General features: G+C 40.3%; 1 protein-coding gene across 1 annotated transcript in view; it reads right to left on the reverse strand.

Moving 5' to 3' along the window:
• Positions 1-10,963, reverse strand: part of emx3 (empty spiracles homeobox 3) — a 29,525-nt gene extending 18,562 nt beyond the window's left edge. Inside the window, exon 1 of the mRNA XM_043704056.1 lies at positions 10,340-10,963. Within this exon, the coding sequence (XP_043559991.1) occupies positions 10,340-10,691 (352 nt within the window). The 5' untranslated portion in view covers positions 10,692-10,963. The remainder of the gene's footprint in view (positions 1-10,339) is intronic.
• Positions 10,964-11,218: the final 255 nt, after the last annotated feature.

Raw genomic sequence — 11,218 nt, forward strand, 5'->3', positions numbered from 1 at the left:
AACTATCTCGGTTAAAGTCATCAGCGCTGCGTTGAGATTGTGGTGACGGTACAGGGAAAACGATATCCTTGTCTAGAATCTGTTAGCCTTGATTTACGGTTAGCGGAAACTCTGGTGTTTAGCGCCACAGTAAGGAAATGGGTTGTGTTCAACAGTTGATTTTGATTTTAGGGTTGGGCTTTAAAGTTTGGGCTTATAGAGTGGTTTAAACAGAAAAGGGTTCAGGATTGGTTTTAGTGTTTGTAGTGGGGGTGGTTGTAGAGTCTGAAGTTGGGGATTGATTCTCCTGTCCATGATTGGGGGCAGTTCTAGAATCGGTGGTTGGGATTGGTTCTCGTATCTGAGAATGGGGATGGTTCTCGTATCGGGATTGGGTCTGGGGTTAGAGCTAGATTTGACTATTATACACACCATAATCTCTGCTGTTTGTTTTTGCAATTTTGTGTTTGTTACCCTGCAGAGCTATCATTTTTGATCTATACTCTAATTTGCATATTACGCATAATCACATTATGTATACAACCAACACCTGCTCGATAAAGTACCTTTTGTTTTAAATGGTCAATCGCAGACACGGATAAGATGTAAACAAAACCGGAAGTGTAGCGCAAAGTTTGATCCTGTTAGGGTGTTTTGTTATAAAGTAGGATATACTAGCCAAGTCATTACTTTTTTTACTTAATCAAACGGGAGGAACTGCTTCCAGGACAAGTATAGACTCAACAAAAGGAATCACGGCAGGAGTGCATTCGCTTTTCAATAGTATTCTCGACATCGGATGGAAGAGTGGCAATTTCTCAATAATTAGAAGCTGCTAACGAAGGTGTGCTGGTCACTATATCTGAGACTTCCATTTCCCCATTAGCAAGATGACAAAAACAGTCAATGGCGGCACTCAGACTAAATCAGACTCCTTTAAAACTCTGACCCGCTTTCCCGGAATGGCCCCTCGGGAATTCAGTTGTACAGTGGCACGTTTCCGAGAAGTAAATGCAATGGAGAGCTGTCCTCACTGTATCAGCTAGATTCTGGAATTCTAGGATCTGAGGGGAATGTGAGCTGCTGGGTGGAGGTGTTCGCTCCTGATTTTGAGGAAAATGCCTGATTGAGAGAAGGGAGTGGTGTCAATGCACCGGTTAGCTGCTGGAGGCTGAAATGAGGTTAAAAGGTTGGAATAACGACACATGGTCAAACGTGGTACAGCAAAATAACAGGACTGCACTCGGGTAAACATCAATCTAGGTATGGTTTTTGAAACGTTTGGAAAGTACTGCACTGACAGAAATTAAGTGTTAGCAAGGATGCGAGAATTAAATAACACAGGAATTAAAAAAATTACAGTATACATGTCATGGTGAGAGAGGGAGAGAGTATACTGCAGGAATAAATTTCCATACACCCAAAGATTCTATCAGATTCTTGATGCCTTTATGTTTTAACTTGCACTTAAACAGAGATTGTAGAACAGAACAAAGCATAGATACTGAAAAGTAAAACAACACATTCCTTAGCAACAAGTACCTGTAATTTTGTTCAGGAGCTCAGCAGTTATATTAATTATCATACTGTTCTGTGTTTTGCAAACACAGAGGGATTATGTACTGACTCTTGATACTATATTTTAGAACTACTTTTAACAGAATGTAGACAAATGTATTTATTCACAATGTTGTCTGTATTGCTTTCCAGTTATTCTCCAGTCACTCTGGAACAATGCAACCCAACAATGATCTTATGCAAAGTAGACAGCAACGATCTGTGCATTATTAAGAGCTGATGATTGAGAAGGAAGATTGGGATGATCTACTAACGATAAGTAAGGGAAGGATAGGAGTGGTGTGGCTGAGAATTAATTGTCTGTTGATCTTAAGTTGATTGGGAAAACAAATCAAAGTGAGATTAGTTTTACCAGTATAGACTGATGTAGCATCTACTATGGAGAAGTCATGTATCACCTTCCATATTGCATTGAAAGTTGTCTGGATAGTGTGGGAGAGTGCAATGTGCAGACAGACCTCTTGCCCTGAATAATGATAAAGAATAATAATTGCCTGAAGTGTAAACTGCCATTGACCATGTGATATCTGTAGAGACTTCAATTATACAAGGCAAAAGCTCATGAGATACATTTGTCATGCATATTTACTTGGAGGCTTTCATTGAAGACCAAAGCCCAAAATACAGTCATGACTTCTTTGAAGAATGGTTTCAGACAACAATATCAATACTTGTGCAAAGTAATTTAAAGTTATCTGTTCTGTTGGTATTAACAACAACTATATATCATCTGGTTCAAGTAAGGGAAGCCTTTGATTTGTTTGGTTGGCCAAACTTGAATGTTTGTTTGTATCCTTGATATGCTACTGTACAGAACCAAGCTGTGTATGTGACTCTTTTCTTTATGAATAAAGTTTATTTTGAAATAAAAACAAGAATAATGTAGTCCTGCTCAAATAACCATAGCTAAAACTTCTAAAGATACTGAAATTGCAGCAACTCTAACAAATAAAAAGCATTATTTCTGGTTCAGATGTTTCAGAACAGGTTGTAGGGACAAGTGGTACACTTTCTGCATCCTTTAATTCTCAACGGTGGCTATGTTCCACATGCTAAGCCTCTCCTTCAACTATTTACAATTACAACATTTATACAACCAGCATGGGAATGTCAGAGAACGTAAAAGACAGACACATATCAACCATAATCATCCATACGTGAATAAAATTCTTAAGTTTTAAGCAGTTTATACATTCTTCAACTGTGTTGTAAAGAAGACATTAGAGGGCTGAAAGGTAAAGTATTGGCTGCTGAAGATTTCTTAGGGTAGAATGCAGACCTCCACTGGTGTTGGCCAACATTCCAGACAGCTGATTCTTTCTCAGAATATTCTAAGCTTCACTATATGGTTGCCCTACTTGCTGTAGACACACTTCTTGGGCTAGTTTTGTGTGAATCTGTGAATTCTATGGCTCCAATACTAAATGTACTCCTCTATTTTATAACATTGCAGTGTCATTTGCTTCTGGGTAAATGCAGCAATTCTGTCAAGCATGGTGGCTCAGTGGTTAGCAATGCTGCCTCACATTGTCTGGGACCCAGGTTGATTACAGCCTCAGGCAACTGTCTGTGGAGTTTGCACATTCTCCCTGTGTTTGTACTGGTTTCCTCCCATAGTCCAAAGATGTGCAAGTTGGGTGAATTGGCCATGCTAAATTGCCCATAGTGTTCATGGATGTGTAGGCTAGCTGTATTAGTCAAGAGTAGATATAGGGTAGGGGAATGGCTCTGGGTGGGTTACTCTTTGGAAGGTCAGTGTGGATTGTTGGGCCAAAGGGCTTGTTTCCACACTGTAGGGATTCTGATTCAAACGAACACACTGATTACCTTTCACTTCTGCCACTGTTGTTTGACTATTTTTCCTTAAGTAAGTTCAGTAACCACAGATCTGAGTTGTAGTAAAATATTCACCTTTCAATTTGAGTATAGAAACTTTATAGAGTTCTGCATGCACTTATTGCTAATGAAACTAACGGAATGCTGACATGCAAAAGTCAGCATTTTGGTTTCCATTCTTTTCAACTGTCACAAAGTCATAGAGTCATAAAGTCATACAGCACGAAAACAGGCCTTTCGATCCAACCAGTCCATGCTAACCATAATCCCAAACTAAACTAGACCCACCTGTCTGCTCCTGGCCCCTATGTATCCATCCTAATGTATTTTGCTTAACACGGCTCAGGGGAAATACAAGCACAAGAGCAATACTGAAGAGACAAGTAACCACAGCATATTTGTTTACTTTATGTATTGCTTTACTCGCATTTTTTTGCTGTGATTAAAAAAGAGTGCAGCATATTGCTTTTAGTGTCCATGTAGTCATGTATAGGTAGTGACAGAATATCATTCTTTGAATAAAACTTGAAATAAAGTTTATTTGTGTTGTTAACCATAAAACTGAGCAATACCACTTAATCAAATAGCGAATGAATTCCAACCATAAAGCAACAATCATCTTGCCATGCTTCCAAAATTATTTGCTGAACATTCTTTTTCTCATCAGTGTTCCACCCTCTTTTCTGTTCTCTCCTGAGTTTTAACATTCTGTTAGGACATCATGCTGTACACTCTCACTCATGCAGTTATTAATCCGGTGTGATCCTTGAAGAGAATCTGCAAATTTTTCAACTATAGAAGACCGTAACAGTGAAGCCCAATTCTGATGCCACCTGATAGCCAATCACACGAACATCAGGAAGATGAACTCTGGCTAATTTCCCAGTTGTTAATCTAAATATTGCAGCTAAAGCTTATTCACCTCCAAACACCTGATGCAGGTCAGGCAATGACCAGACTAACTTGGAATCTTTTTTGATTTGATGTAGAAGGCATGAACAGTATGTTATGTGTTGAAGAGGAGAATTAAAAAGAATGTGTAGTTGTTAAATCAAGTTTCCACATTGACAGTACTTTGGGGAAAAAAAATCTGACTCTTATCCGGTGTGAAACTTTGCTTTGCATCAATTAAAGGAATGGGAAAGGTGGTGTGTTTTCAATTTATCTGATTTAAGGTATATGTTGGCTAATTCTATAAATGGTCCATAATAGTTTTTTGGAAATACTTGGTTGAATAGAAGACATAAACTTTTAATTTCTCCCTTGAATGTATTTTCAGTTCGTATGCACATTTTAGATTTTGATGGTTTTGCTAAGATATTTTGTGACAGGAGTTTTAGGACAAGCTAGGACTGAATCCAAATGCCGGGCTCATTAATTACGATGATCCAGTATTGCTGTGAATTTTAAAAAAAGTGACTATTGCTTTACTTAGAATTTTTTTGCTCTGGATTACAGAGTTGTTTATAAGAGATTACTATTCAATGAAGGTCGACAGGTGAATTTGTTCTGCCATAATTGACACCTTGATTCCTGTTTATAAACAAAATGCATACCCGTGCCACTGTTAACTCAACAGTGCTCATTACGTTCCATTCAAATTCATGCTTTAAAATTCCTCATGGTGGAAACTGCTTTTTGTTTCTTAATTCGTAGTTTAGGATTATTTCTTTAAGGTCCTCACAATCCGAGGAAGTGTGGCTAAATGGTTATTTCTTAAGTGAACACATGCTTCCATGAAGGTGAATTATTCCTTAATTGAACCATTACTCCCAGGAGTATGAACATTTTCCTCAATTGGACCACAAATTCAAACAAAGAGATTCCAAGTTCTCAGGGCAGTGCCTCGACATGCATTCTATAAACAGCGACAGCTTCAGGAAAATTATCAAGGAAGAAACTCAAAGCAGTCATCAAATCCATATTCCACTATAAAACATCTCAGCGCTTTTAGAAACACAGAAGGATATACTTCTGAAGGAGCTCATTTAGAAATCTCTGTCATGACTGACCTTTTACTAAAACAAACTCACAGTCCTGATCTCTCTTTTTGTTTTTTTTCTTTTTTTTAAAGTTTCTCTCCTTTTTTCTATAAGCCATTAATAATGACTTTGTACGGCAATGCTTTAATAAACGTCTGTACAAATACGTTTTCCTAGTTTCTTACCTCAGCCTCTGATGGACCATCTTAAATTATTACCCCCATACCCTTCATAGATAGAGTCTCGATATGTTGAACAACTGGTCTTGACTATAGTTTCTAGATATGTCATTGCACACATTCCTGTAAATAAGCTCTATTGCCTTCTATAAATTAATAGCTTTTTTGTGTTCTCGATCCTTATAAAATGTAACAAAAAAGATATTGCGGTTATTCATTTACATTGTTATCAATAACGCTACATTTATTGTTTCCATTAGAAATATTTACGCAGTAACATTGTAAAAAACAATTCCAATTAACCAGTTTGGACATGTTATGACACACTTGCTAAACAGTGAATCCAGACCTTCTGGCCCAGAGGTATGGATACTACCACAGCACCACAAGAGCCCTACTGGAAGTTATATAATGTAACTTATCCTGTTGCATCTCAATTAATCAGCATATTATACAGATTCACTTTTAGAGCGTAGACATTTTGAAACCATCGAGTTACTATGTAAAAGGAGCAAGTGTGAGAAACTTTCAATAATCGTTGATGATGAATTAGTGAAAATGTTCCCCGAATGTTATTATCATCTGCAAAACATTTCAGACAAAGACTTTCAGATCTTATAACGGAGGGAAAAAATCATGAAGGGTTAAAAGTAAACATCAAATGAAATTGTAGGAATATAATTCTTAGAAATGACTTTACAGTTGCTTTTTAAAGCCAATTTTGCATAGTATTTATATTGCAAAAGTTCTTTCATGAGTTGTCATGTACTGTCGTTTGCATCTTATTCATAACAAACTCTTCGCAGAGTTTACCGTATGTGATCGCACACTGCGTGCTCGGTAACAGAAGGTCTGTTTCATGGCCTACTAATGACCAACGGTTTGCTACAGTTACCTACAGTGTCATGTGTATGTTTAAATACATGACCTGTGCAAATCACATAAACTATCATACATGCACCAACTGTAGTTCTACAAGTACTCTCGGTCTGGTTTAATCAACTACCCTACAAAAACAATGAGGTCATCGGTTTTATAAGGATGCTTCTCCTTCGATAAGACATCAGCAATTTGCATATGTTGCAAATGTAAAATATTTGTGCAAATAATGGGGTTAGTGATGTAAAGCAAGCTTCCAGCGCCCTTTTTAAAGAGTTGCTTAGAATGATCTCTATGCTGTAACTTCCGATGAATTTTCTCCGATTAAATTGGCACGAAACTGTTAACTAGACTGCATTCAGTAAACGTAATTTCAGGAAATGTAGATGAATTTGGACAATTATTTCTCCATATAAGCATTACAACAAATCTATCAAACAATAGGCTCTCTAAATGTATGTTGAAGTTATGTCAGACCAAAGGGTCTCACATTTAAGAAAGAGATGATGAGGAATTTCTTCCGGGAGATGGGAGTGAGTCTGTGGAATTTCTTTACCGCAGAGGGCTGTCCAGCTGGACCATAGAACACAGAGTATGTTCAAGAACATTAAGTATATTCAAGGCTGAGAGAGAGAGATTTTTCATCAGTAAGGGACTCGAGGTTAATATGTAAAAAAAACACAGAAAAGTGAAGTTGAGGATTATCAGGTCAATCACAATCTTATTGGATGGTGGAGTAGGCTCGATAAACTGAATGGTCTAGTCCTGTTGCTATGTCTGCTGGTCTTATGTCGGAAGCTATAAGGTTATATTTCAATAGATTTGAATGCAGAAATTGCGCTTGGTTTTGGAAGACGTTATAGTCAGCGAGGTACACACACCACACACCGCCGCACTAACCATTTTAAAAACATTGACAGGTCTGTAGGACACTCTGTATAGGCTTCAAGGGAAGTGTTCACATAATCTGTAATATTCTTTACACACGCGGAATGCAGTTTTTTTTTCAAGTCGTAGTCAAGTTCGCCATGAATCTAGCTTCCCATCAGTGAGGCTGATATGCTTGCGACGCGTTTTCTAACTTGGTTTGCATGTATATGTCGTATTCTTGGCAAAATGGTCTGTACAACGTGTAAATATACTCTGCACGAGCAGTCTATTATGTATGGTCTAAGATCTGTGTGTCATGCACAATACAGAGCTGCAATGGACTGCAGTCCACACTCTAACATGCACACACGGCCTGTAATATACACTTGCTGGACCTCAGTCCCCATACAGTCCCCAGTCTGCTATGAGCAAGGGCCCTACAAAGGATCATGTTTTTGTTTTATTCTGTGTAGCGCTTGAGATGAATTTACTATTTTAATCGGAGTCAACATTTTAATTTATACGGTACAATTAAAGTAATCCAGTGGGTGACCGAAGATTTATCTTGTTTTGAACTGCAATAATCTCAAATCTTCCCACACAGATCACACAGGGTCAACGAATCTTGTGTATTTTTAACAAAAAAATCTGACTTCTCTCCACAGATGCTGCCAGACCTGCAGGGCTTTTCCAGCAATTTTGGGTTTTTGTTTTGCTTCTGATTTACAGCATCCGCTGGTTTTGTTTTCGGTTTTTACCGTCTATTTTTAAAACCGGTTCCGTTGTCCACGACCCACCTACACGCAGACCACCGCTCAGTTCCCGTTCCAACCCAGCCACCACGTCTCATTCTATCCCACCATTTTGCCCTGACACCCAACTTAATGGCCCAAAGAATAGCTAGAATTTCGGACTAAGTTTAGACATTTCAACCGTCGCTCCTGCAAATGGACGGTTTCTTCAGTTTGAACTCACACCTCTTAAGGAACCGGTTACTATCATATTAGTGAAGGAGGCTTTACACCTTCCATTCCCTTTCAATGTCTGTATATTCACAAAAAATAAATGCAGAATTCCATTAAGGAAAAACTTGGAACAACAAAGGTCCCACACATGTTAACATTATAGAGTCCTACAGCTGGAAACAGACCCTTCGGCCCAACTCATCCATGCCGACCAGATATCCCAAATTAAACAAGTCCCACTTGCCCGCGTTTGGCCCATATCCCTCTGCTTCATGTCCCTGTCAGAGTGTTAAACGGCAGCACCGTCGCATTATAAAACCTTGCTGTATTACTTCTAATAGAAATCAAATGCTATGGTGTACAAACAGAGGCCAATGTTAAATATCCGCGGATTCAAGCTGTTCGCTAGGAATTCAATCTTTCGGTGTGAAATGTCAGCAGTGGCTTTATACAACTTGGTGAGAGGATGTGTGCGTTACTTGGGGAGTTCAGTAAATTGTGGTTTTAACCTGATCGAACTAAGGGAGAGTTTGTTGGATAAGTCCCGCAGATCTGTTTTCACAGCAAAGCATTAGCAGCGTATTTTGTTAAGAGGAGTACATCTGTGTTAACTGTTTTCAGGCTAAGTAGATTTTTTGTGTATAAATTCTAGACGGGAACTGTTTAAAAAGGTTGCAGTTGAAAAATATTATGCTATGATCACTTACAAAGTAATTGCTGATGTGATTTGTTTTTTTAATATATGTAAATGTGTTAATGATTGTGAAGATACTGAGACCATGCCTACTCGGTAAATAATCTCAGTGGGTTGGCGGTTTAACAACCCCCTCTGCCCTGTTCAAGTCTTTGACAATGCAAAAGAAAAAGGGTTCGAATTTAACCTGAGCTCCCCTCCATCTGATGTGCATCGGCTAAAAGGCATACTTACAGAACCTAGAGATTCCAAGCCACTAACATGCCCTGGAATAAGAATGTATATTAAACCAGCATTTTTATTGTAGCCCCACCGTGATCCAGGTTACAATTAGCAGCACAGAACTGAACTTCTAAAACAAAAACTTATCCGTCGACGTTGCTTTTAATAATTAATACGGGCCTCTTTATCATTCGAGGCTGTAATGTAGTCAGTTTGTATATAAAAAAGGATGAATTCTTTCCCAGAACGTGGAAGGGCCGGTGTTGGATTGGGGTGGACAAATTCAGAAGTCATCACCACCTAAACCAAGCAGGTTTAGTTGAAATCACAAGCTTTCGGAGGGCTGCTTTCAAAGGATTTCAAATAAACCAGTTGGACTGTAACCTGGTGTCGCGTGATTTCTGACTTTGTCCTCAGAACCATATTAGAAACATTTTATACTCTCTATGTTTTCACTGCAGGCTTGTTGCTCTGTGGAGTTTTACATCCGACCGGCAACTTCCTACCGAGGGGAGGATGTATCAGAGGCGCCCTGCCTACCTGATCCCCTCAGGTTCAAGCCATCAAACAGCTCCCGAGGCAGCAGCAGCAGCAGCAGGTAATGAGGGCGCCTGCAAATGGGAGGCGCCGCAGTTCGCCCGGTGTTCCTGAATCCTGCAAAACCATCTCCACCTGGCTTTTTCAACCAGCCCCAGAACCTTTCATCTTTGATGCAACGTTACGTTTTGAACTCAGCTTCAGTCTGAACTGGACCAGGGATTTCACCCACTTTCCTTTAGTCCAAGCCTATTAAGCAGGAATTAAATACTATTTCAGCTTGTATTAAACAGATATTAATCACTATTTTAGCCTGCCTCGTATTTTAATTATTTGTCATTTTAAATAAATATATTTTGAAATCAGGAAATCTTCCCTCCCCCAAAAAACACGCACATGTATTGTTGGAGGTTCCACCTTGTAAAACTGGTTGGATTTTTTCAAACTTTGACTGTCGAGAGTAGACACCGGATATTTAAAACTGAAACTCCGAGACACAGGGAGTGAGGAACGGAGATTTGACTAAGATTCTGTAAAGCAGTTTAACATTTTACGCCTCTTTGCAACGTCGCTGGCCCGAAACTTTGTTGGTGTTACCCATAAGATGTTGAAATTTACCTTGAAATCTGTGACCCAGGTATCTGTTCCGTAACACCCAGGGGTAAAAGCTCAGCGCCTCTCTCTGTTGCGGTGCAAAGAAAGACTGTGCGGGGAGATGGTGCGGATTGCCCGGGTGCATCGACAGAGCGGGGCTGGCCGCATGTGTCACCGGCTCAGGGAACAGGAGCTCGGGGCTGCTGTAGAGAGTCCTGCCGGCGTTCGGGAAGCCACTTCCAAACGGGGCGGCGTGCACCGAGTCGGCGTATCTGAGAGCGGTGGGGCGCAGGGGCTCATCCCCTAGGGCCGAGGTGTTGTCTTTACCCACCAGAGCCTCGATGGTGAAGCATCTCTTGGCCGTGGGCTGGAACATGGCTCCCGCCAGACACTGGTGCGAAAGATCAAGGAGAGCTTGAGAAAGTCCAGCAGCAGGTATCAGTCTCTCCCCCGCCCCAGGAAACTCAATCCCTTAGATCCAGTGTTGGTCTGCAGGACATAGAACAATCCATATGCGTTCCGGGCAATGTCTGATTCGGTTTAAAAAAAAACCCCTTGTGCTAACGATTTCGAGCGGGATGATCTAATTAAAAGGGGGTTGACACTAACACAGCTCAGTGACTGCCAGCAGTTTCTCCCCGATTGGCTCCATTACCTGTCCTGTAACTGGGCTCGGGCACAGGCGTGGTGGACATGCGCACAAAGCGGCCAACCTCTTCCCATTGAAGAGTGACCGGGTGCCTCAACCCCACCTCCCCCCACACCCCCATTACACCACCCTACTACACACACTCACACTCTCTCACCCCCATTACACCACCCCACTACACACACACACACACTCACACTCTCACCCCCATTACACCACCCCACTACACACACTCACACTCTCTCACCCCCATT

This window comes from Chiloscyllium plagiosum, chromosome 14 (assembly GCF_004010195.1).
Source record: "Chiloscyllium plagiosum isolate BGI_BamShark_2017 chromosome 14, ASM401019v2, whole genome shotgun sequence".
Lineage (NCBI taxonomy): Eukaryota > Metazoa > Chordata > Chondrichthyes > Orectolobiformes > Hemiscylliidae > Chiloscyllium > Chiloscyllium plagiosum.